We start from the raw sequence: 27,580 nt of genomic DNA on the forward strand, positions 1-27,580 counted from the left end.
CATAGATGCATAGTCTAGACTTAAGTGGGGCCTATTAGGAAAAAGAGAAATCAGAAATGAGATGGCAGAGTAAGAAAGAGGATTTTAATCTATCTAGAAGATCATTAGAGACTGTAGCATTGTAATAAAATATAGACATGCAGAAAAGAGGGATCTTTAAGAAAATCTGCAGGAACGTATGGCTAAATGTGTATTGTACTTCCTGGTTCTTTACAAGCCACAAAAGCATGTCAGTCTGGTTACTCCAGAACCTACTTCTGTTTTGACCAAAAATGGTAATACCCAAGCTTGCCCACTCATCTTCTTTGCCAGCCTTTGATAAGAATGACACTGGGCTGCAGACAAAAATCAAACCCATCCTCAAAGGACAGAGATTTGCCAACACTAGAGTGATCCAAAAGAATTTGCTACTGATTTGGTCCATAAATCCAGATGATCTGAGCAATGGTGGGCGTTGTTGAAGTAGTGTAACTTCCCAAGGTGACTTCCAGGAGAGGGGCAAAAATTACTTGGCTATTTAAACTCAGATGAGTATTAAAAAAATAGAAATTCTCATTCGTTTCCACCATTCCTCTCCTAGTAAATCAGACTTGCTGTTTAATCCCTTACTTCTGAAGGGTAAGAAGCTATTTCAATCATCTTATTATCCATGTAATAAGGACTATACTTGGGGACATTCCAGGCACTAAATTTAAGTTCTGTTCTTCCCCTGTCTATCTTTGGAATTAAATTCAGACTACCTAAGGCATTTTTGATATTTGCTCCAAATCCTGTGCTCCTCAAAATCTGCCCAGAGTATTGACACCTGGAAATTTCCCCAGATTTCCTTATGTAATTCATTCCACATCATGGTAATCACTTGCTGGTTAGATGGTCATTTTTCCTTATTTTAGACACTGAAATAGTGTGTGACACTTTTGTGTTCACACACTTAGTATATACACCTTCTGTGATATCATCAAACACACTGACCTGAGATATTTTGTTACCACTTCCTTCCATCTACAAATGAAAGTTGTAGAACCACATCTAAAAAACTGATAACAAAGCAGGCAGGAGGATGCATACCTGAAATATTGTTAATTGAGACTGCCCTCTTCGCTGAATTTGTTGCCCTTTTACCCCTTAATTCTGTTATATCACGTAACGCATTTTTGAAAACTAAGCCTTGATAGCATTTCATACTTCTGCTCCCTCTCTTTTAAAATTAATGATCCATTGAAATGCTGTAGGGTGGAGCGCCAGGGAGCACTGGAATTGTGATTGAATCAGTCATATCATCATTTGTACATCAGAGTTTACAAACTGAAGGCCCATGGAAAAGACTGATTTAGCCTCTTTCATTGCTTTTTTTTTTTAGCGTGTCTTAATCGCCAACAATGAGAGGATTACACATAAAAATCACAATGGCTGCCTTCTCTTAAAAAGCGGAAAATCTAGCAACACTAAACAAGTGTGTCAACGATGAATAGGCACATTGGCGGCTGACTCCTTTATGGGGTACCGAGGTCCCCTGCTCATTGGAGGTATCACTCTGCCTTTTCAGTCATTTCTGCATTTGGATAAGCGAAACTTGCCCTACATTTTGGGACATAGATGAGCAATGCACAGCAAAAATATCATATATAGGTTGTGCACACTTCAAGAAATTAAGAATTAGAAAGGTCAATCAATGCAATAATAATAATCCTGTTGTTTATATTTTCTGGAGCAACATCAGCAAACCATAGTCTTAAGGCTTCTGATTTTCATTGAATGATAATGCCTAATACTTTCTCATCGTGATTGAGTAAACACTGTTTCAAGATAAACACGAGGGGAAGATCACATAGAATGTCAGAACTGGAAGAAAACTGAGAAGTGCAAGAGCTCAAACTTCCATTTCAGAAATAAGTTGTGGAGATCCAGAGATGTAAAGATCTTGTCCCAAGTCACATTAGCTTCTTGTTGCCAGAGTCAGGACGGTGGGATTCCCATGCCAGGGGTCTTTCTGTTACTCTGCGGCTATTCTCTGCTTGCCTGTACTACATTTTCCTCTGATGTGTGTAAATCAGCCAGGTTGGGAAAAGCATAACACTGTTATAGCTGTATATTGCATATTTGTAACAGTTGATATTGATCTTTCTCATATTTTGGGGACTAGAGATGGGCAGTAACACTCATCAAAGACACTCAGTACAGTGTCATTCATACTCTATTAAAAGATTGGACAGTCAAACAGTTAAAAGGTACTTAAAGATCTCTTCAAACTTTGCACATAGTACAAGAATCCATTCTGTAACAGTCCTGAAACCATCTTGCTTCCAATTAATTAATTCAACAGACAAGGCGTGCTCTACCCTATAAGGTAAGTCGTCCTCTGTGTTATTGGGTTGGTAGAAACTTTCACCTGAGTTTCTAGGTGAAGGTAAGTGAAAACTGTTTCCTTGTAGACGTAACCCATGGGTGCAGGTATACTTTCACAAGGACCATGAAGACGCCAGCTCTCCTCCTCCACGTCACTCCAGTGCGTCAGGCAGCCCTCACGTCTCCCTCAGGTCCTGACTTCTGACTAAGCCTTCTCAGTTACTCAGAGCCATTTCTCTATGTGGCCAGGCTTCTGGGCCTCTCACAATCCTCATCACCTGATCATTTCCTTGATTATTAAAATGGAACACTTTGCTGATCAATGCCTTGCGAAACAAATAGGTTAAGTCTCCAACTGCAGCTTTGCTAAGCCAAACAGAGATCCACATTGCGGAGACTTTCTGTGGCTTATAAACAGCAATAACAAGACACTTCCCCCTTGGTGAGATGACTTTGTTAATAGCTCAAGGCTTCCATTAGTAACAAATGAATTTCTGAATTATCTTTTACCCCATAAAATCTCTCAACAGTTCATGCGCCAGAACCCTCCCTGCTGATTTCATCTTCAACTTGCCTTTCCTATATTGTTTCTCTGAAGTCGGTGACTTTGATAAGCTTCCATCCTTTTTCCACCTTCCTGAGCGGGAACTTGGTTGCTTCTCTCCTGTTGTGTGAGGTACATCCTTCTGATAGCTTTGGGAATGTCCTGTTTCTCTAAGAACACAGCTGGCCTAATCCTTTGCTTTAATCTCAGGTCCAAAGTCATACAGACCTGAGTTTGAATTCCAACCCCATTACTCAGAAATGGTATGACCTTGGGTAAGTTACTTAAACTCAGCTTCCGTTTCCTGGTTTAAAGAATGGATATATTAAGAGTACAGTTGATACCTGATCCATGCTAACTGGGTAATGAATGTTTGTTGTTGCTGTTAATAATGCTATTGTAGCTCTGAACTTCCTATACTGCTCATAAGCAATGTGATCCTCTTCACACAGCCTTGTTTATCCCAGGATAAGTTGCTCCACCACAACACCGTTTCTCTAATTGAAACAGCTGATATTTTGTCTTCTTTAGCTCACTCCTCAATGGTGTCTATGACTCCAGTCCGAAGCACTATATATATCCTCCTTGGTATGGCTTTTTTCTCCTCCAACATGCTGGGTTCCAATTCCAAAACACTGGTGGTAATATTAACAATTCTATATTTATTCACTGTTTTGTGTCTAGAGGATTCACAACTTGGTTTCTAGACTAAATAAGTGACTATCAGTTAGTCTCCACAGAAGTCCAGCAAATCCACCCATTCACCACGTCATCCACACTTAGAGAGTCAGAGAGTCATCGAGTTGATGGATGGAACCCAACTGGGGTTTCAAGTTGGAAAGAACCCCAGGACATCACGTGATTCTACCCTTTCAGCCCAGTGATTCCCAAATTCCAGTATGTATAAGAATCATTGAGGATCCTATCAAAAATAGATTCCATTCCTGATAATTTATGTGGATACATTGCCCTCAAGGAGGTGGAGTGTAACTCCCCATTCTTTAAGTGTAGACCTTGAATGGTGACTTCCAAAGAGTATAGTATGGAAGGGGGTGGGAGAAGAGTAACTTTACCATAGAGAAAGCTGTAAACCTCAGTCAGGTGATTAAGATTAACATCAATTGTGATAAGTCCTCTTGATAACATGTACACTTGATATGCAGTGATGAGAATGGCACTTTACCTCTGAGCTGTTCCTCCTCAAAACATATAACCTCAGTCTAATCATGAGAAAATCATTAGAAAATTCCCAATGATACCTGACCAGTACTCTTCAAAACTGTCAAGGTCATTAAAAATAAGGAAAGTCTAAGAAACCATCACAGCCAAGAGGAACCTAAGGAGACACGACAACTAAACGTAATGTGGTATTCTGGGTAGGATCCTGGAACAAAAAAGGGACATTAGGTAAAACTAAGGAAATCTGAATAAAGTATGCACTTCAGTTAATAAGGAAGTATCACTATTGGTTCAGTAATTGTGACAAATGTACCATGCTAATGTAAGATGTTAATAATAGAGGAAACTGGGTGTGGGGTATCAGGAACTATGTACTATCTTCATAAGTTTTCTGTAAACCTAAATCTATTCTGAAATGAAAAGTTTATTTTAAAAAATTTATTCAAAGATCTTCCCCAGGATTTTTATTTAGGAGGTGTGTTTGGGTGGGAGGGGGTTCAGCTTTGTGTATTATTAACACACAGTCTTGTTGATGCTGATATAATCAACCCAGATCATGCTTTGAGAACCCTGGTCTACTCTGAAGGTTCTCATCCTTGGCTGCACTTTGGATGTCTGTGCCCCATCCCAGATGCTCTGATTTAATTGATCTGGAGTGTGGCCTGGGCATTGGGATTTTTTTAAAGCCCCTTAGCTGATTTTATATGTAGTCAACTTTAAAAATAACCTCTGTTCCTGTGATGTCCAATATAGTGGCTACTAGCCACATATGGCATTTAAATTTAATTAAAATTAAATAAAATGAAAAATTCAATTCCTACCCACATTTCAGTGATCAATAGTCACATGTGGCTAGTGGCTACTGTACTGAATAGTGCAGATATTGAACATTTCCATCATTGTAGAAAGTTCTGTTGGACAGTGCTGATCCATATAATTGGTGTGAAGGGGACATTTGTGGTCTTCTCCAGGGGCCTCTGAGAGGAAGAATGCCTAAAGAGTCCCTGTGAGTAATACGTAGGACAGGCCACTCTTATCATTGGTGAAAATCAGGATAACCAACTTGTCCTGGTTTGCCCAAGACTATCTCAAGCACTAACAGTCCCACATCCTGAGAAATCTCTCAGTTATGGGCAAACCATGATAGTCACCCTAGAGATCCAAGGCTTTAGGGAAGAAGAGCTTTAACTAGTAGGAGGCTGGGAGATTCGAGTCTAGTCAGGGAAGGAGGGAGGAGCTGATGCTAGGGATGTTTTCGCTCACTTGAGCCAGCTGGTGCCTGAATTGTCCTGTGTGCCCAGGATTTCATGAGGCAGGGATGTTGAACAGTGAATTCACCTGCCTTTGCATGATGGTTAAACCCCTTGCTCCCTGCTCCCTTGGTAGATCCTGACACCCAGGCCCCTACCTAACTTCTGTGTATGTGCTTCAACTCAATCCCTGGTCAAACCAAGACGTGTCTGAGTCTGATTCCCTGCTCCACCGCTTACTAGCTATGACGCCTTTTGCAAGATATTTAGCTTATCTGAGCCTCTATTTCCTCACCTATAAAAGGGAATAACAGTATTGCTTATGGCTGCTGTGAAGATTAAATGAGCTCATGTATATAGAGAAAATAGCTCAAAGTACTATCTGATAAATATTAGTTGATGTTGTTATTATTTACCCTCTCCTCAGAATACCTTTGACCTTTATTGTTGAAAAATCACTTGCTAAGCATTTTCTGTGCTTGATTCAGTTCAGTTCAGGAAAAATTTACTGAATGTTCCAGGCTCTATGAATGCAAAGATGAAATCAATTTAGTCTTTGCCCTCAAACATGTTATAGTCTAGCCTGGAAGTTAGGTGTATTATTATGGAGCAATGTTGTGAGTCCTATGAGAGAGCTGAACATAGTGTGGTAGGGGCAAACAGAGAATGGGGTATGGAGGTGGGCAGGGAAGGCTTCCCCGGGGGTGGTGACACCTACCTGAGTTGAGGAGGATGAGTAGAGCATGCCAGAAGAAGAACTGGAGTGAGGGGCGAAGTTGGAAGGATAAATGGGGAAAGACTGTTCCAGGTAGAGGAACAGCATGAGCAAAGGTCCTAAACTGTAAGCTAGTCTGATTTGCTAGTGGAAAAGTCCATCATTCAGACTTTGCTGGATACCTACTACTTGGGGGGTGGGGGGGTGGGGGGTGTAAGGCAGAAGAAGCAGGCAAAAACTAAGTGCCTTGACAAAGGGACGATAGCTGGCGTCTTTCTCCTCCGGGAATTTAACTCAGCTTTTAAAGCTCTCTGTTCTTCACTGTTAAATCTAATTTCCCAAGTTATCTTTTGGTGACAACGAGAATGCTAAAAATTGTTCTGCCTCCCCTATCTAACAGGGTGCTATTCTGCAATCCAACATGCATTGCGTCCTTTTACAAATAAAATAAAATAAAGCACTTGAAAGTCTTCTTTCAATCTAGAAATACTTTACGTATTCTAAACCCTCTGAAAAGTTTAAAGGCGTAAACAAGCTTATTCTGCTTTCCCAGTTGGCCTTTATTGGATTATGGACAGACAGCTTTACAGTTTTTTGATCCCTTTCCTAAGATAGGACGCGGGCACTATCTCTTAAGTGTCTATTAAATGTTAGTAAGTATATCTAACATCAATGCCATTGGTTGAACAGGGCAGATATGATTTTTAAACTGAGAAACTGCTACAAATGCCTTGACGTGCAACAGGAAATACATTTGCGTGTGTGATGGGATGGACATATGTGGCATTCAGAATAATGGCCTCCTCAACATATCCCTATCCTCATCCCCAAAACCTGTGAAAAGGAACTTTGCAGATGTGATTAAGTTAATGTTGTTAAAATGGGGAGATTATCCTGGATTATTCAGCAGGGCCCAGTGTAGTGACAGGGCCATTCTAAGAAGGAGGCAGAATGGTCAAGATCAAAAAGAGAGATTTGAAGATGCTGCACTGCTAGCTTTGAAGATGGGAAAAAGGGGCTGTAAGCCAAGGAATGCAGGTGGCCTCTAGAAAGTACAAAAGGCGAGGAAACAGATTCTCCCCCAGAGCTTGCAAAAGAAAGACAGCCACCTTGATGTCAGCCCAGTGAACCCTGTTTCAAGAACTGTAACATAATAAATTTTTGTTGTTTGAAACCAGTAAGTTTGTTGTAATTTGTTCAAGCAGCAACAGGAAACAGGGTGTCACATTCTGGTTAAGAGTTTACCTCTGAACTTTTATCTGAGAAAGTATCTCTCTCGCCTCTAGATCTAACTTCCTCTTACAGAACACTTGGTGATAATAACAGCTAACAATTACATAGTCGTCTCTCCACAGGGCTAGTCAGTGCTCTAGGCACTTCTCATTTGTTAACTCTTCACATCTCATTACCACCTTGTGATAAGGTATGATTATTAACTCTATTTTTTTTTTTTTTTCTGAGGAAGATTAGCCCTGAGCTAACATCTGTTGCCAGTCTTCCTCCTTTTTTGCTTGAGGAAGATTAGCCCTGAGCTAACATCTGTGCCAATGTTCCTCCACTTTGCATGTGGGGTGTTGCCAAGGCATGGCTGATGAGTGGTGTAGGTCTGTGCCTGGGATCCAAACTTGCAAACCCAGGCCGCCTAAGTGGAGTATGCCAAGCTTAACCACTATGCCACTGAGCTGGGCCCTATTAACTCCATTTTTCACCTAAGAAAGCTAAAGCAGGGAGACGACACAGAACTGGGAAGTGGTAGATCTAGATCTTGAACTCTGACTTAAAATCCCTGCATATTGCTCCAAAATGTTTTGCCTTTATATAAAGTCAAGGTCTGAGGCCGGATTGTCACTGCATCCCTTCCTTATGTCGCATGTTGTTTCTCTCACATTTAGTGTGCCAAGGGTCTTCTCTTATGGGACATTCCTTTGAGCTTCTCAGATTTTGAAATAAATGGGAACACAATGAAAATAAACACCATCTACTGAGTATTAGCATATCTCCCAAATCCCTGCTCTTACACCCCCACGGGAGGCGTCAAATCAAATTTGCCATAAAGAATCCTGATTATGTTCAAGTAGAAAACAGAACAGAGCCTGGCAAATCCCTGCAGACGTGGTCAGAGTGGTCATCGTGCCACCATGGCCTTGATGAGTTTGTCTGCTTAGGCTGTCTTGGGAGAACTCAGCCTTTGGTTCTGAGAATTTCAGAACCTGGAGAATTCCAAGAAAGGGAGGTGGAAAGGATGGCTTGCTCTCACTGTGTCTTCTCAGATGAAATGAATTTTATGAGCTGAACAAAATAGCTAAGGAGTGTGATCAGTCTAGAGAAAACAATTCCTACAGCCCAAATTTTCAAGAGCAGAAGAAAATCATATTTCATACCAGAAATTCATATTATATGAATGTTTGCTTGTATTGACATGGCTTAATTTTTATTCAGCAAGGCACTGGGGATGAAGAATAATCAAGAAATTGTTAGGTAATTATTGAGCACTCACTGCTCACTCAGCTTTGGACTGGGCCCCAAAGAGGATTAAAATTATCCCGGGTCTCAAAGAATTTACAATAAATCATCACTGGATAATGTTACCAAGATGGTGTGTGATGTTTGCAGAACGACAGGTCTGGAGATGATTCTTGAATATGTGCTTAGACTTTGGAATTTATTTTATAGTTTTCCTGAACTGCAACCAAGTCATCAGGCACTATTGTTTTTCTAATTGCTCCATAACTCCTTGGATACGTGGCTGAGAGCCCTGGAAGATTTCCGGCCACTCAACTGGAGATTCTTCATACACACACGTACTCAGCCAGTGCTGCCTTCTCTCCCTGAAGAGACTTGGATGGGGCACAGGAGTATAAATCTCACCCAGACAATGAGGCCTTTTACTCACTAGTTCAGAAATTTGTTTTCAGTTACAGTTTCTCCCTGGTTAGTATCACAGATGAAACCAAGAAAGCAAGGAAGGAAGGAAGAAAGGAAGGAGGGAAGGGAGGAAGGAAGAAAGGAAAGAAGGAAGGAAGGAAAGAGGAAAGAAAGGAGGGAAGGAAGGAAGGAAGGAGGGGAGGAGGGAAGGAAGGAAGAAAGAAAAGAGGGAAGGAAGGAAAGAAAAAAAAAAAACTTGTAAAAAACCCCTAAATCTTGAGTTATCTCCTTGGATGTCTGTCTATGTCATGAAAATTGATTGCTGTCAGAGCTGTGGATGCACACTACTATACTCAAGAAATAAAATGACATGAGTCATAAAGATGAGTATCAAAACTCTTCTTCTGGTGTTTAAAGGAATATTCACTTCATAAAGTCACCAAGGATGAGAAAGACCCTGCTTGAGACAGAGCGGGAGATGGGGGAATCCCACCTCTACTCAAATTGCCCTCCTGATCAGGAAAATAAGGACTTTTTGTTTCACATGATCCCTGCGATAAGCACCATTGAATTAATCCCCAAAGCCCAACTTTATGTTGTACTCTATCGTCTTCCTATTTGAACATTCAGAAAGTTGTATTTTCTGGGTGACAAAAACTAGACACAGTTGACAAAATTCCTGAAAAATATAGAGAAACCTGCTATCATTTAATATTAAGCTATTTAAAATGTTCTAATAATCAATAGCGCAACTTCTCAAAGACAAATCTAAGCGTATGTGTGTGTACACCATAAATTAAACCGATCGGATACAGTAACATGAGTGAACAGCTGGCCACAGTTGTAAAATAAAGCCATTCATTCATTCTCACAAGTCAGTCCAGAAATACTCATAGTATCCATCAAAAATATTTCTATCATGAATTTAGTTAGAACCTTGGCTTGGAGAATGGGAGCAAATAAACGTAAAACCACTGAAGCTATCCATTGACACTTGGAAATGAATGCTTAAGGCCAGGTTTGTGTTCATTCACTACCTATCTTTGAGAAATGTCTGGGTCCCCTTGTCTCTCTATCACCTGTCAAACGAGTTAGCGGGGAGAGAGGAGGATGGGAAAGACTTCCCCTGAACACGCCCTTTTCTCTTTCAAACTGCTTCTGTGACAGAATGCCATATGGACTCTGATAAAAGGATGGTCCCTGATCATGCTGCTAAATTGCTCAGTGACCAATTAGTAGACATACCTAATGTACCAAAAGATTAAAGTGGTTATGGTAATGCTGACTTCCAAATTCCTCTGTGAAACATGAACCTGTCAACCCGGTCTCCACTGCAATTCCTATTTCCATTAACACTGCTCACAAACTTGATTTATAAACACAATATGACTAGGTAGAATCATTATTCCCTCTATATATTTATGGACAATTGAAACAATATCTTTCTTCATTGCAGGTGATCTTTGCAGGAGAATTTTTAAAAGTTCCTACTCCTCAGAAGCTACTCCTTTCTGAACTCGGTTCACTAGGAAATGCCCTGAAATGCCAGCATGACAGCAGGCTGGCATCTTCTGAGAAATGTGCAAACCATGCCTGCCTCGGCCCCATTACACTAGCTTAGTATCTTTGGCCATTTCAGCAGTTGTTCTGAAGGCTTGGGGTGTTTATCTCCCAAGGCAGCTGAGCTGCCTCCTGTTTCATGAGCAGAGCAGTGGAATGCAGTGGAAGAGACCCAGGCCTCCGGCCACCCAGATTAGAGAGTTTTGTGCTGAGGTCCCTATATGGTTGTGTTAGACTGAACGACGGGCTCAAGTCAGTCTTTGTTCCTTGTTTGGGAAGCAAGTGGGAGGGGAGCAGACCAAGGGGCTATATAACCCTTCAGAATTCAGCTTCCCTGAACACCACCCAGAGCGGAGAAGCCCAGCAGAGCACTGACAGGGTAAGTGGCACAGGCCCAGGGATGTGATTTACAGATCCAGCGGCTCTGATCTTACTCAGCGTAATACAGCGTCGTCTACGGGAATTTGGCTGGGCTCACGACTCTGAAATTTTTGAATGAAGATTATACTACTAAAACGATTGTACATATCAGCCCTAAATATTTAATATTAAAAACAAGGCTAAGATGCAGCTTGGTGTCGGGGAGGAAGGGGAGAGGAAGATGGGCTGAAATCTATGTCTGTTACCCGTAAAATCTGTTTATACTGAACCAACAGCCCAAATCTTGAAGCGCAGTTCAAGGAGGCAGCTTAGCTGTTTGTAGTAAGTTATACATTTATTTATATTTAGGCACTGAAAACTTCAGTATTTGTGGTTCTGATTTGATGTGGGGGTTTTAAATTGGACTGTACTTTTGGTGCAGCGAAGGTGTCTGGAAGCAGATTTTAGAAGCAACCAGAGGCGAGTTGCCTGGTTTTTGACACTGGCTATCTGTGTATTTGCATCGAGTTCCCTTGGCTCTAATTGGTAGTGTCTTCTGTGAGCTACACTTGAGGATGTGCATTGCAGTCGGTCGGTGGTTGATTGCTTGCAGCAGAGCGCAGCAGGAAACCAACTGAATCTTTCTCTGTGAATAGGAAGGAGGCAGCAGAGTGTGCATCTGACAGCTGTTTGTGTCTCAGCCTACGGGATGTCTGGTTTGCGTTTCTCTCAGCCTGGTGAGGCAGGCGGGACTGTGGACAGCCCTGCCACCCTAGGCTGATCTTTGCTGTAAATCAGGGCTTGGCAGCTTCAACTCGGACTAGAGTTTTCACACTGAGATTCTCCTTCGATTTGTGATTCATGACTAAATATGGTTTGTGTTTCAAGACCAAGGAGCTGGGAACTGCAATGTTCTCTCCCCGCTCCCCTCCCACTAACTAGTCATTTTTGGCACAAGATGCACTCGAGTGGTTGGAGCAAACCCCTTGACCCGGGTGCAGTTCCAAAAGCAGACATTTGAGTGTGTTTTACCTAATTAGGAAATGCTCTGCTCCAAACCGAGCTGCTCATTCAGGTTTGGTAAGAGTTGTAAACCACAGAGCCAGCTCCTTTCCGAGGGCATAGAGATTTCTTCTCTAATCACAGTGCTCGTTTTAAAGATTATAAAATTCCTCGTGGACATCTTTGCCAAATAAAAATACGTTCACTGAATTTTGAGATTTTTTCCTGCACGCGTGCTGATGCCGAGGGTCAGCCTACTTTTTCTGCAGTATATTCAAACACTCCACCCAAACACTCCCTCCCCAACAAAAGGGTTATTAAGGACATGTGTATTCATGATGACCACACTGTCGCCTCTTCAGAACGTTCTAATGCCAAATATTTTATCCTCTTTTCAGCTTTTACTTTTGGTTTGGACAGTCTGCTTGGCGCATCCACAGACAGCCTGCTGCTCTCGGTGCTGGCCGCCTCTGACACATGCCTCAGACTCTTACTGTTTCTTCTATCTTGTTTCCCTTACAGTTTTCACCTCTCTTCCAGCTTCAAATCTGCTAGGAAGGAAGCCAAATCACACGAATGCCAAACAGAATTCAGTGTCTGGAAGGGGAAGAGATGGGTGGGAAAGAAAAGAACAAGCATTTATAAGTCCCATTTTCCATTTCTACAAGTGGAATCCACAAGTTGAGGGTTTCTGTACTAAGCTTGGAGGCAGTGTGGAAAGGAAGCAAAGACCAGGAATAAAAAGATCTGGATAATGATAATCATCACATAATGATTTTAATAATAGTAATTTTAAAACTAGCATTTATTGAGAACTCATAACGTATACACCACTATAAATTATTTTAAATGCTTTTTAAAAAACCTAATGCTCATAAGAACTCTATGTGGTATGCACCAATATTATTACTTTTTTTAAATAAATAAGGAAACTGTGATTTAGAGATGTTAAATAACTTACTGAGTCACACAGCTTCTAAGTGGTGAAATTCAAACTGAAATCCAGGCAGTCTGACTCAAGAGTCCAAGCTTGTAGTCATTGTGCTCTGTGACCTTTGTTCCCTGACTTTCCCAGTGTCGGGATCTTGGACAAGTCACTTCAACTTCTTGAGTCTTGATTTCCTTGTTTGTCAGTTGCAGACAATAGTAGATGTCCTCTACAATAGTAGATGGATTTTAAACTCTATCATCTCAGCTGCGGTTCACGTTCTTTGGCAAGGCTTATGCTGCGGAGGCACTGCTAGGGAAGTTCTAGGCATCTGGAAAGATGCAGCATTGATTTCATGGGAACGGTCTGGCAGAACGCCAACTGTAATCGCTTTTATTCTTTTCTTACTTACCACAAATTTCCTTAAAAGTGTTTCCTTTTAAAAACAGGTCTGGGTGTACAAGGAATTCACCAGCTTAGAAGAATCTTCCTCAACGTGAAATCCTAAGATCTAAAGTCAGGCGGAAAACTATGGGTGGCCCTCTCTTTACCAGATATCTATTTCCACCTAATCCTGCTTGGAAAAATGGAAGGGAATCTGGATTGAAAGCCAAGGGGACCTGATTTCTGGTTCAACTCCGCCTCTAAGGCTATGCGACCTTGAGCAAATCGCTTCCCCTGGGTTTTCTCATTTACAAAAATGAGGGTGTTGGATCAAAATGTTCTTGACTAGGCCTTCAATTTCCCAAATCTGTAAGTTGTTGCTTTTGCTCCAGCCTTTCAAATTTTGTCATTGGACCCAAACTTAAGAGTGAGACATTTAAAATATTGTTTTATTTCTAAAAGAATACATGCTCAACTTAGGAAATTTAGAAAATAATACAGAAACCAGGTAGGATAATTAAAAACATCTACAACACCTACCACTTCAAAATAACCCCCATCAACATCTTGGTAAATATGATAAATCTTTTTGCATTGCATAAAAACACATTTTTAATGGGATCACACAATGTTACTTTCTCTCACCTATTATTCTTACATAAGAATATGCCTTTAGCTTATCCTTTTATTTATCTTTCTTGATGGCAGCAAAGTTTTCTACCTCATGATGTGTAATTTATTGGACTCACTCTGGCTTGTTGGACTTTCAAGTTGGCAGTGATTTTTATTAATGGAAAATAACAGCAGCCCCTAAATTTAAAGCACCTTCTTAGAAAGTTTTGATCTGTTCTAATGTTTTTCAAAGGGTAAAATAAAAGTTCTCAGGATCTAAAAGAGATTTTTCTTTTAAATATTTTATATTAAACTTTTCAACAGTTCCAAATTTTCACATGCTGCCCATCCCTCAAAATTTACCTTTTTGAAAAAATTTTAAAAAGTTATAACATATCTAGAAAAATGTGACTTTGGGTCAATACAGAGGGCAAATTCCAGAAACTTCTTTAACATATGACAAGTGACTTGTCCTTGTGAAGGTCTGGTCTCACAGTCTGATCTTCCTATCTTTGCTCTACAGCTCTTCATTCACTCACTTGCTTAGTCAATCTTTTAAGTCCTTAATGGTACAGGTGACGTGCCAGCTACTGTGGTAGAAGCCAGTTGTATGAACATGAAAGTCAGAGTTTTGGCTTATAAAAAGCTTACAGTCTAGTTCAAGTACTTTGAGATAAATGCTATATTAGATAAAGGTTAGTGGAGAGTGTTCTAGGAGTATAGAGGAGGGACCCAACTCAGCTTGGAAGGTGGAAGTGGTCGGGTAAATGCCATGAGTACTGAATTACAGTTGGGGCTGCTTCCTCCCTGTTCCCTGTAGGACCCTGTGAAGCTGCTCCAGCCAAGATGTGTGAAGAAGAGGACAGCACTGCCCTGGTGTGTGACAATGGCTCCGGGCTTTGTAAGGCTGGCTTTGCTGGGGACGATGCTCCCAGGGCTGTTTTCCCATCTATCGTGGGACGTCCCAGACATCAGGTGAGCAAAATTGTGATTGGAACAGAGAGAAATAGTGCTACAGATTAGGTCCCTCAATGTCTGTGTGTCCATGGGTATCCACAGATTATCTTTTGCTCTCTGCCCAGAAATTATATAAACTTGCTAAAAATACACCTCTGATGATTGATATCTAGAAGGAAGTGCCAATTTCATATATGATGTAGACAGACTATCTGGTGGGTATCTATCAGATATAAGTATGCCCCTTTTTCTTAAGTTCTGTTTTTCTAAATATAATCCTCCTCATTATCAGAAATACTTATGAGTTACCTGCTGTATACCATAGCTATTCTTTGGAAAGAAACTAAACAAAGAACCCAGGTCACTCGCTCTCATAGAACTCAATGTTCGATGAAACCAGCTCTGTTACCAAATGTAATTTTATGTAATGCTAGCTGTCAATGAAATACATCTGGAAAGCCCCATGGTAATTTTACGTAATGTTACATATAAACAAAATGTTGGTGGCAGCCACATAGCAAAAACTGAGAATTTCATCTCAGAAATTCTCCATCACATCAGAAATGTATTTCGCGCATTGAGCCTATGTGATTGATGTTTATGGCTCTCAATTTGGCATATATTCCCAAGAACAAATACTACAAGCTTCCTCCAGTGAACTTACTCTGTCTCCTTGTTGAACTGTATGCAATAGAAATAGTTTGCACAAGCCACTATCTTATGGATCTATTAGTAGCCACGACTGTTTTGCAATTCTAAAATTGTCACCCCGGTGCAATACAAAACCCAGGAATGAGAATTCTCCTTATTTTATTTTTTTAAGCTTCATCTTAATAATTAAAAAAAATACATCTGACTAGTTTGGGCAGATGTTTTAATGTTGACTGGTATTGATTTATCCATTAGAAATCAAGCACTGAGGGGTCATTTGTAAATATAATGCATTTGCTTATAATAGTTAGAAAACAACATACTCTTGCGTAGCTGACAACTTTAAAAGTGCAGGTTAAAGGATTTATAAGAGGCAAAATGCCATTTAACTAATAAGTCAAACTTCATACATCCATTCAACAAATAATTACCGAGTGCCAAATATGTGCCAGGCAATTTGTTATAGTGGGGAACAAGACAAACTCAATCTCTGCCCTAACAGAGCTCATCAAGGAAGACAGAAGATAAACACACAGTGTAAAGTTGCCTTACCCACAGGGTTCTGGGCTACTTGTAGACTCATTCAGGCCTGAGGGGTGTTGTTTAAGAGCATAGTGACTCAGCACATTGTTGCTGGTACCGAAAGAGGAACTTCCCAGCTCAGTGACTTAACCCTTTATGATAGGATTGAATGAATTCACGAATTCTGGGAAAGACTGACTCATTATGTCTTGAACCTTTTCAGGGGGTGATGGTGGGAATGGGACAAAAAGACAGCTATGTGGGTGATGAAGCACAAAGCAAAAGAGGAATCCTGACCTTGAAGTACCCGATAGAACATGGCATCATCACCAACTGGGATGACATGGAAAAGGTACCCGAAGGTTCCCTGAAGGTTGAGATGCATATGTCCTGTGGCCGCTGGTTCAAAACATCTAGCTCCTGCTGGGGAAAATAACTGGCTCACATTGCTCAATTTTACTTTGCCTAGCTAATGTTTATTCTAGACTATCACTAACTGAAAAAGAAATCCTGAAACCTTTCCTTAAAAAAACAAATCCCTTGCCTAATAAGGTTTATAAACCAATTAGAGGGAGACAGTTCTGGAGTTGAGAACAGTAGTCTTTTGCCAGTGGTTGGAATGAATATACTATGGCTCAGTCAATTGGATTACCCACCACCCCCCCACCAGGACAAACATTGTATGAGCCACAACCAGGAGAATAATCCCCCCTTTTGTTCTCATCAGAGGCTGCATGGTTGTCCCTCTCAGTGCCATATGGCTGAAGACTTGAAGGGCTGGGTGTTCCTTTATCTCACCCATTCTTGAAAGCTTTTCGTTAACCTATCCAGAATGTCAACAAAAACAAAAACAAAAAAAACCCTAGTTTCGCTATAGCAAAAGGGGCTGTGACATTGTGGATTTGGTACATTCTGGAATGTCCCTCAACATACTGAAGCACAAGCAACTGACAAAAGTTTTAGAATAAATGTTTTAAAGAAGGATGTCTCTGTGTTGCCTTAAGTGAAGTCTTTATCTCCCAGACTCATGTCAAAGAACTAATGAGAAGAGTTAAATCCTAGGATGTTGGCATCACAGAAACACAAATGATCAGACAAAAAGCAGAAGGGCTAATGAGAAAAATGGCATAAATTTTTAAAAATGCAGCAAAATGTACTGGAACAACATCTGGACTTTTAATTATCTATCAGCTCCCTACACACATGCACACACATGAGCAATATTACCAGTTTAAAAGAATATAGTTTTGCTGGAATTGGAATTTATCAGTAATGATGAAACATCTGCTTCTCTAAAAAAATTGCATTTCATTGGGTTTGCTTAGTTTAAGATTCTGGATTTGGTAAGACTGCAGTTTGCATTGAGGAGAAGTTTTTTTTTATCTTTTTTTTTTTGAGGAAGATTAGCCCTGAGCTAACTACTGCCAATCTTCCTCTTTTTGCTGAGGAAGACTGGCCCTGAGCTAACATCTATGCCCATCTTCCTCTATTTTATAGACTGGCCCTGAGCTAACATCTATGCCCATCTTCCTCTATTTTATACGTGGGATGCCTACCACAGCATGGCTTTTGCCAAGCGGTGCCATGTCCCCACCCGGGATCCGAACCCACGAACCCCGGGCCGGCAAGAAGTGGAACCTGCGAACTTAACTGCTGCGCCACCCGGCCGGTCTCAAGGAGACGATATTAATAGCAGTGAGAAAACGCTCTTTAAGAGTTTCTCCATGGAGCTGGCAGCACCTTGGAATGTATGTGCCTGGAGAAAGATCCTTGGAACGAATAAAGCATTTCATCATTTCTAAAATTTAAATTCCAAGTGTCTTCTGGAGAGATAGAGAAGAGAGAGAGAGAGAGAGAGAAATTGGCTGTTTTTCTAATGATGTTTCAGAGTAACCGCAGTCTATAATATGACTGGCAGAATCTCTTGAGCACTCTGCTGCTTTTACTCCATCAAAGGAGAACTTTCAGGAGTCTCATTTCCTTTCTAGAAACCACAAATTCAAAACCAAAGAAACTGGAACAAGATAAAGAGTCTTTAAAGTCCATCTTGCTTTTATTCATTTATAAACTTTCACCAGCAGTACTTGTTTTGTTTTAATTCTGGATGAATCTAATATTCCTGGTGCTAGTGGAGAATTTTCTTGCTTTTAAAAATAATCAATTAATTAGCGCTTTTTATAATCGATTGTTCTTTTTGGCATCCAGGGATGAAAGAGGACGCTCAACCATGAAGCAAACACACTTATGTCCAAAGTACATTCACACAATATGCTATAAATAGGCGCTGGCTTTTTTGAAACACCTGAAGGCCAAGTGTCTGCCCATGAATGGAAGGTCTAGAGGGTACCAGTGGAGGCAGGCTTATCCCAGCCTTGGAGAGCAAGGAGGAGGACTGAAGGGATGGAGGCAAGAGGCAGGGAGACCTGTCCTCTTAGCATACCCTGCAGAGGGAGAGTTCCCTAAAAGTATTAAAAATGGCAACTAGGTTTTCAGGTCCGCTTCATTCATCCATTCACGTATCATTCATTTGTCCTTTACCTGCTAAACGAAATCATTTCCCCATGAATACTAACTAAAATGGAAGTAAGGGGTAAAGAAGATACAGTGAATAATAATAACATTCACTCAGGCCAGGCATTGAGCTGGATAGTAACTCTAGGGTTACCTCATTTAATTCTCACAAAGATGTACTAGCTATTTTCATATTACTGATGGTGAGACTGGAGCTGAGAAGGGTTAAAATTTGCCTAAGCTCACACAACCAAGAAGTGGTTGAGCTGGGATTTGAAACCAGGTTTGACTCCCAGAGGCTGTGCCTTTAACCACTATACATACCATCCTGCCTCATAGATCTGGGTTTGGGTTTTTCCTCAGTCACTTACCAGATGTGAACCCTTGGGTAAATTATTCACTTGAGCTTCAATCTCAGCATCTGTAAAAATGTGAACACATCATGAGTACTTGTAACACTTTATGTGGTCCTGGTTTTATTTAGCTCATTCTGGTCCCTTTCTGGGGTCTGCAGTGCCCTCCCGTCATCACATCGTTTTTCTCCTTGGTTCCCCGATAGATCTGGCACCACTCTTTCTACAATGAGCTTCGTGTTGCCCCTGAAGAGCATCCAACCCTGCTCACCGAGGCACCCCTGAACCCCAAGGCCAACAGGGAGAAAATGACCCAGGTAAATACCCATTCCAGGACCCAGCACTTTTGGGTTTGGAAAAGTCCTGTTTGAAAGCGGCTATGAAGGACAGCAGAGAGAAGGCCCACCCTAGCAGTAGACTCACAGACTGACAACTTTCCAGAAACTTGGGGATTCCAAAGGACAAAGGATTCCAAAGGAATATCTTGATGGGATTCACATCCTTCCTGCGGGAACTGCCCCTTGGCTCCAAGAGCAATAGGAAATTTAAAAGATTTAGTTGAAAAGGTGACATATGTTTAGGTTAAAAACTTCTAAGGAGAAGTCATTTCAAAACGCAGGTAACACAGTGGGGAATTTGGGTTCTGGAGTCAGACAGATCTAGGTTTGAAAACTGGATCTGTCACTTCTCAGCCATGTGACCTGAAATCCACTTAATTTCTCAGAGCCTCAGTTTCTTTGTCTACACATCGGGAGTAATACTAGTACTGTTATTTTTCAAAGGATTGACGTGAAGATTAATGAGACAAAATGTTAAATGTATATCATGATGTCTGGTGTAATAAATATTCAACGAATCATAGTTATCCTTGTCATTACTGTGACTTGTCTGAAGCTCAAAGACCTATAGCAGGAGACCATCCATTCTACCTGCCAGACAAGGTTTCCAGTTTGGATGAGCTGTCAAATAAAAATATCTAATGTCAATTTCATGCTTGCTCTGGTTAAATCCTGGGCTAAGTATTTTACATGTATTGTCTCTTTAAATCTTAACAATGTGAAGCAGAAGCTATTATTATCCTGATTATATAAATGAAGAAATGGAGGCTCAAATACATTAGGTGTTGTCCCAAGGTCACACGGCTAGAAGTGGCAGAGCCTGGAATCGACCCAGGATGTTTTGGCCTTGGAAAAGGATAAATATACATACTGCAGCGCCTTTTCCTCAGAAGAGCTCTCGGTGCTTACACCAACACACTAGCTGTTATTCTCCACAGGGGAACATCCGTGTGCCTGGGAATCACTCCATGCAGCAAGAGATGCTGTTTCAGATGTGCCTTATTGTTCTTGTGAATACTGTGAAGGTAGAAAAATAGTTGGGAATTATGACTCTCTAGCAAATGATGTGGGGCATTCTGGTGAATAGACCAGGAAGGGTTCTGCAGATGGAGAAATGGAAGCCTGTGGGCATCTCAGTGTGCACAAACTTCTCCTGAGTCACCTGGAGGGGTTCTGGTTCTAGTCTTATCTCTGGACTGCCTGAGCTGGTGCACTGGCATTCATACGTGGTCCTGTTACCAGCAGGCAGTTCTTGTCTTCCGGGAATCAGGGCCCCTTCCACTGCACCCCAGGGTGGCCTCACATTCTAGGGCTGGCATTGACCCAGCAACTAAATAAAAAAGCAGAAAAGATTACGTGGAACCTCAGGCAAATCACAGAATTGGGTGAATCACAATCAATCAAAGCTTCAGGTTTAAAAGGTCTCTCTCTTTATAGCAGAGAAGTCAAAACGTGGGTGTTGCCTTTTCTTTTTCTTTTGGCTCTGATATTGTTAGTAAATCCTACACTGTTCACACTGGAAGAGCCCCAGAGCTCATCTAGTCCAAACTCCTCCTCCGTGTACAGTTGAGAGCCCTGGAATGAAGCCCGCATTAGTCAGCTAGTCGTTTGGTGAATTTCCCCAGGCCACATTCAAGTCAGAGCCAGGGCAAGAGCCAGAAGCTAGACCCCCTTATGCCTGGCCAGTCACGTGTGCACACTGCCCTTTCCTTTCCCCATGCTGTCAGGTCACCGGTACGTTGGTCTCTTCGCTCACACCTTCATTCTCCTCTTCCAGTGGCCAGGGCTGTCTGTCCTGGATCTACTTTGCCTTAGTCTCCTCTGCACAGAACCAGGCGAGCCCATTCGCGTTCATCCACAAGGCAAGCTCTCTTGAACATTCTTGGTAAAACTGGCAGATCACTAACTTAGCTCTTTGGATTGCTTTGCAGATTATGTTTGAGACTTTCAACGTCCCGGCCATGTATGTGGCTATTCAGGCGGTGCTGTCCCTCTACGCCTCTGGACGTACAACTGGTAGGTGTGTGGGAAGAAAGGGAAACTCTCCTGAATACACCATCAGTTACGGGAGTTGATGTTTATAAACATGTGGGTCGTGATGCACGGGGGTTAGTTAGAATTGACAGGGCTATTCCCAGCCCTAAAAGGTCTTCTCATCTTTAAAAACAAGCTCTTAAGTTCGTATTTCCAGCAAGGGTTTTTCCGTTCCTCCTCTCTTCCTGTTCTTTCCTTTTTTCATCTTTCCCAAACCCTGGCCCACCTCCCCTAGCCTATCAAATGCCTTCCTTCCTCCCTTTCAAGTAGGAGGCTTAGAAATTCCCCTTCTACTACACCAGCAAGTGACAACAGGCTGGCTGCCATGGATAAGTTTTGTCATGCCCAACTGTCCTCCAGGCATTGTGCTGGACTCTGGAGATGGTGTCACCCACAACGTGCCCATCTATGAAGGCTATGCCCTGCCCCACGCCATCATGCGTCTGGACCTGGCTGGCCGAGATCTCACTGACTACCTCATGAAGATCCTAACTGAGCGTGGCTACTCCTTTGTGACTACCGGTGAGGCCCATGGAAATAAAGGGAAGGGGGTTTAGGGACAGTGTGTTCTTCACAGTAATTTACAGGACCATAGCGACTATCCAAGGAAACTATGGGAGGGAGCCTTGCAGATGGCAAGGCCTGACTGTATTGCCCAGAGCGAAGCATAGCTTTTTTGCTATGTGAAATTGCAAAATGCTTATAATGTTTCCTTGAGAACATTATAACTGTCTGGTATTCTGAGCTAGTCACAGTTGTATTATTTGAAACTTTTTTAATCCTCTCCACTCACAAGAGAGAGTGCAGAGACTGAAGATAGAATGGCATGGTGATGGGCAGTATTTGGAGACATCTAGACAGGGCTTGGGTCCCAATTCTGCCACGTGATAGCCGTGTGGCCTTGGACAAGTTATCTAACCTCGTTAAGGCATAGTCTCTTCATCTGGAGAATGAGGGTAATCATAGTTCCTTTCTCAGATGATTGTTGTGAGTATTAAATGAGATAATGCACATGGAATAAGCAAAAAGTAAGCATCCAGTAAATGTTAGCTGTTACTGATACCATCCCAGCAGGCAGTGATACCTGTGTCTTCAGACTCCAAACTGATGCCTCCCAGTCTCCATCCACAAGAGGCAGAGTCAGACATCACTAGAGACATCGGGACATCCTCAGTGTCTGTGGCCCTAGCTGCCTACCCACACCTCACCAATTGGTCAAATGTTTAGGCTTCTGGACATGCCTGGGGCTTTCTAGCCTCCAAGTTTGAGCCCTGAAGATGTTAAAGGCTCCTTTTGGAGTAGGGAATTGAATTAATTCTGTTCCTCCTCTGCTCCCTACAAAGAATCCCAAGACACTTCCAAAAAATTCCCAGAGGCCCAGATGGAACTAATAGTTTAGAACTTAAGGGTACAGGATTTGAAAGGTATCTGCCTGCCCACTTCTTCCATGCATCACAAGAGCCTTCTAGACTAGGACTGGTCCTGAGCCAGGGCCTGCCTCTTTCTGGAAGGTGATAAATGTGCCAAGAGTTTGAGCTAGAATCTACCTGGGTTAATCAACATGGATCTCTGGAGCTTTTTGAAAACTGTGGCGACCCCTAAGGGGCTGCTTCAGCATAAGCCATCCTGAAAAACTGAAAAACCAATATAACAAACTGTTATAAAACAGTGATAAAGACAGTGATTAGTTAATTCTGCAAAAACAATTAATGTACAGAAGGATTTCCTGCTCTGTCCCTTTCTTTAGCTAGCTCATTTTACTCCTGTCATGCATTTTCCAGACAATGTTTACTAAAGGTGTTCCATGAGTGAGGCACTCTGTTAGGAACAGAGCGGTTCCCTAGTGGACCTATAACTTAATCCCCATCATGGATTTGGGGTCACAGAATAATGAATTTACACACTTTTTTGAAGGAGCTTGTATTGTGGGAGAGATTGGAGTAGGGCAGGTGGATTTTTACTGCTTGTGCAAACCCTAATGTTTGTATCTTGACAGCTGAGCGTGAGATTGTCCGGGACATCAAGGAGAAACTGTGCTATGTAGCTCTGGACTTTGAAAATGAGATGGCCACTGCCGCGTCCTCCTCCTCCCTGGAGAAGAGCTATGAGCTGCCTGATGGGCAGGTGATCACCATTGGGAACGAGCGCTTCCGATGCCCAGAGACCCTGTTCCAGCCATCTTTCATCGGTAGGCACCAACACCCCATTCCTGGGAAGGGGACACCACCCCATTCTCCCATATCCAACGAGCCCTTGGCAACCAGCACCCTTCTGCATGTGGGAATGTGCAACAGGGGCCACAAGACCAAATGCATTTCTAAACCAAGGCAAGGGAAAGAGTAAGAAGACTTAAGGAAGCCAAGAAAAGAGTTTTCCTTCTGAGAAAACACTATGTTGTAGCCAAGCCAAAAGCATTCTTGGCACGTGGTGCATGGTGAAAGATCAGATATCGTCTGTGCTTAGGACACAGTGGAGCCACTGGATGGATGCGAAGGTTGTGCTGAATGCTGAGAGTTTGGGAATGGTATGGGGAGAGAGAAATGGAAGAGCCTGTTCCTACATTAGCATTGATCTTGGGAGAGAGGTTAGCACAGTTGTTCACAGAGGGTAGGCTCTGGGAGGGGTGAGCCTGGGTTTTCACTGTCCTCACCTGTAAAATGAGGACTGTAAGAGTACCTGTGTCATAGGGTGGCTCTGAGAATTACCAGAGATATGTGTGGAGCACTTGGGCCAGTGCCTGGCCAAAATGAGCACTCTATAATTATCAGATATTGTTGATAATTAATAATTAGATATTATTATTGTTACTATTATTATTATATCACAGCACTGCAAAAGATGAAGGGCCACCTAGAAGTTCTTATCAAAAGATCCATATCGGAAATTAACAAAAAGTTCAGACAAAAAAAGTCTTATCAAGATTGAAGAAAAATGAGTCTTTGTCCAAATAGGATGAAGCGCTTTTCTGATGATTCAGCACCATCTCACTCTGAGGGGTGAGAACAAGGCAGCAGCTGAAGGGAGATTGGGAGAGTTCTGAGTGATGGCTGCGACACTGGCTCAGTTTTGGACCTTCTGCAGGGAGCCCAAAGGCTTTACCCCTTTTTTGGACCATACACACAGTAGTGAGTCTATTAAAAATCAGTGATGTGATGTCATAGACCCCCACTCCATGGAGATGTTGCAGCAGGGCTTCCTCACTGGACAAGAGGTGGGAGGACAGGGACCTTTACAAGCATTACAAGGAACTTTTGGTCTTTCAGATGGGAGGTTCCTAGATTACTATGCCCGCCTAGCCTCAGTCCAGTGTAAAATCTTCCACTTGCTCATGCAGGTCTTCTGTGTCTAACCTGGGTTTTACCCACTGCCCAAGGACCATGGCCCGTATCTCTTTTCCAGGGATGGAATCTGCTGGCATCCATGAAACCACCTACAACAGCATCATGAAGTGCGATATTGACATCAGGAAGGATCTCTATGCTAACAACGTCCTCTCCGGGGGCACCACCATGTACCCCGGCATTGCTGACCGCATGCAGAAGGAGATCACGGCCCTTGCGCCCAGCACCATGAAGATCAAGGTATGTTTCGGTGACAGACCCCGTGGCTAGGCTGCTGGCAGTGCCAACCTTACCACCAGATGTGACGTGAAGGACTCTTCCTTCAGAGGCCACATCTTAGTCATATCTGCTCACGGGTTCTAGGGCTAGGCGGTGGGCACCAGTCCACAGTTCCATACCTTATAGGATATAAGTCAATCCAGTTCATAAGAGAAGCTGAATTATTTTTGTAAAAGATTTAATCTACACATATCCCTGTCTATCAGCTATTTTCAGCAGCTGCAGTCAAGGTCAACAGAGCTCCCCATGTGCACATATCTTTTTATTTTTTAATTGAGATATAATTGACATATTAGTTTCAGATGTACAACACAATGATCCAATATTTGCATATAGTGCGAAATGATCCACTCAATAAATCCAATTAACCTTCATCATACCTTTTTAAAATATACATTTTGTTATTTTTCCTCATCACAAAAATAGAATGTCTAGTATAGATAGCATAGTATAGAACATTATATATAGTATAGGACGTTAAAAAAAATCAGACAAGTCAGGTATACTTCTGAAGAGGTTTAAACCCTGTAGATTCAATAGAATAGACTCTTCTTCCACTACTAAACGTGACCATGTCTCAGTAGCCAGGAATTAGAATGTTATCTTCATCTCTCTGTGTGGCACACCTTTTGACACAAGTGCTCAAAAGCACAGAATGACTCCAGGACGACCAAGCTCAGTCCCTAAACCACCCAAGACTCCTCTATTGTGTGAGTTTTGAGTCCCAATCCAGGGAACTCAGAGATTAAATGGAAATCACTCTTTGGCGGCAACTTACATGTGGCTGGTGACTTCTCAAAGGCTATTATCACTCTCTGACATCAGAAGGCCATGCAGGCACCCTCTGACCCATGTCACAGGGAGCCAGAAAAGGGGCAATCTGGGTGCAGATCACACACAGGAGAAGAGTTCAAACAAGTTCTCTGCTATTTGCACTCCCTTTTCTTTTTTGGAAGCGGTATGCAACATAAAAGAGCGCAAGCCTGAAGCACGCTCGCTCTCTGCAGCATAGACTCTCACAGTCTGCAGGTGAGAGGAGAGAGACCGGTTCTGAGGACCTCTGTTTCTTGGATGCCCCTCTGGTTGGCTCTTCCCCCTGCTTCCCCCCACACTGCAGGGAGAGAGATGAAACCAGCTGCTGGACTCCCCTACAAAGCCAACCTAGGTGGGGGGCATATTACAAAGAGAGGCTCTAGCTAAAGTTGGGTAGTTTCTAGTGCTCCAAACTAGACTCTTGATTAGAAATGAATGCGGAACTTTGGTTCCAGTGTGATGAGAGGAAACCATTAAAAACCTGGGACAGTAAGATGATGACATTAGGGGAAATTCAAACTGGATGAGGGGTCTACAGGAACTCTCTGCACGATCTTTACAACTTTTCTGTAAATCTAAAATTATCCCCAAATAAAAAGGTTACCTCTAAAACAAAACAAATGAAACAAACAAACAAAAAACACCTGGAAGAGATCCTGGTTTGAATAGTGGGTCTGACATGTACGCAAGCAGTGTGACCAAGGCCAGCTACCTAAATCTCTCAGTCTCTGTTTCCTTGTATGAAACACGGCAGTAATTTAATATTTACTCTTCAAAGTAGGTATGGGAGTTAAATGAGACAATACATGTAAAATGCTCAGCACAGTGTCTGGTACACTGTAAGTGTTCAGTAAGTGTCAGCTACTTGTATTAAAGATAAATGTGCAACCAGAGCTTGGGGAGTAAATAGAAATTAAACCCTTTCACCGTGGTTTCAGAAACACCTTGTCTGTGAGCTGAAGTGTTCATATTCATTTCTACACAATATCCAAGTCTGGAGTGGAATTTGGAATTGCTCAGCTGTAGTTATTTTGGGGGCTCTTAAGTGGAGGCCATGCAGGATTTGGGGCCAACTTTCAGTTTGCCCCATAGTAGACTGAACGCAGGAGAGGTGTTACACATGCTTTGGAATAGGTGGCGTAAAGGAAGCCAGAAAAACAAATATGCTCAGTGAAGAATCTCCAAATCCACAAGCTATTCACACCCTCTTGGGCTAGGGGTAGGAGTAGGGTGAGGGATAGGGTTAGGGGTAGGAGTAGGGTCAGGGATAGGGGTAGGGGTACGGGTAAGGTTAGGGGTACAGGTAGGGGTAGGCATCTAACAGCCAAGACTGACCCTGCTGTCCATGAGACTTCAACCAGGTCACCAAGTCTGGACCATGGCAGAACGCCCAGGCCCTGTCCTAGTGCACTAAAGGCCCTTCTTTCTCATCCTGACCCACAGATCATTGCCCCACCCGAGCGCAAATACTCTGTCTGGATTGGCGGCTCCATCCTGGCCTCTCTGTCCACCTTCCAGCAGATGTGGATCAGCAAACAGGAGTACGACGAAGCCGGGCCCTCCATTGTCCACCGCAAATGCTTCTAAAACACTTCCCCGCTCTCTGTCTCTAGCACGCAACTGTGAATGTTTTGTGGAATAATGCCTTCAGTTCTTTTCCAAACCATTGCTAGCCAAAGCTCTGACTCGTTACCCATGTGTTTTTTAATAAATCTGAACTATGTCACCGGTAACCTATAGCCTTGGCCTCTGATCAGCACCCGGCTGATCACGCATTTCTGTTAGGTTGACCTCACCCGTTACAGAGTGGCTCCCTCTAGTGGTGCAGCCGAGGACGGGCCACACAAGGATGTGCATGTTTCCCAGGTGGGGCTGGAATCACATTAACGCGGGAAGCTCAGCTAAATGCTGTAAGTGGGAAGAATTTGAAGATACACAGGAGATAAATATAAACATGGATTAAAGTGTATCGATAGGAATAATCCACACTGGCCTAGGACTTCATAACATGCCAGTCATTGTTTTACTTTGCTCTC

General features: G+C 42.3%; 2 protein-coding genes and 1 long non-coding RNA gene across 6 annotated transcripts in view; 1 reads left to right on the top strand and 2 right to left on the bottom strand.

Annotated features, from left to right (window-relative positions):
* The first annotated feature begins 10,574 nt into the window (after positions 1-10,574).
* ACTA2 (actin alpha 2, smooth muscle) lies at positions 10,575-27,277 on the top strand. Its single transcript, XM_008530928.2, has 9 exons — positions 10,575-10,838; positions 14,566-14,720; positions 16,099-16,227; positions 18,946-19,056; positions 21,009-21,093; positions 21,472-21,633; positions 23,108-23,299; positions 24,511-24,692; positions 26,988-27,277. The coding sequence occupies exons 2-9, from the start codon at positions 14,592-14,594 to the stop codon at positions 27,129-27,131; spliced, it is 1,134 nt and encodes a 377-aa protein (XP_008529150.1). The 5' UTR covers positions 10,575-10,838; positions 14,566-14,591; the 3' UTR covers positions 27,132-27,277.
* On the bottom strand, positions 11,156-12,978 carry LOC139081985 (uncharacterized). The gene is made up of 2 exons (XR_011537574.1): positions 12,783-12,978; positions 11,156-12,418 (listed from the first exon to the last, which is right to left on the bottom strand). It is a non-coding gene; the product is annotated as an uncharacterized lncRNA (long non-coding RNA).
* STAMBPL1 (STAM binding protein like 1) overlaps positions 19,748-27,580 on the bottom strand; it is a 66,367-nt gene continuing 58,534 nt past the window's right edge. For 3 of the 4 annotated variants that reach the window (XM_070610741.1, XM_070610693.1, XM_070610702.1), the window contains one exon: positions 19,933-20,094. In XM_070610741.1, coding sequence (XP_070466842.1) covers positions 20,077-20,094 — 18 coding nt within the window. In that variant the 3' untranslated portion in view covers positions 19,933-20,076. Of the gene's footprint in view, positions 20,095-27,580 lie in introns of all 4 variants that reach the window. The other variant, XM_070610686.1, reaches the window with a different exon arrangement.

Source organism: Equus przewalskii, chromosome 1 (assembly GCF_037783145.1).
Source record: "Equus przewalskii isolate Varuska chromosome 1, EquPr2, whole genome shotgun sequence".
In the NCBI taxonomy this organism is placed as follows: domain Eukaryota; kingdom Metazoa; phylum Chordata; class Mammalia; order Perissodactyla; family Equidae; genus Equus; species Equus przewalskii.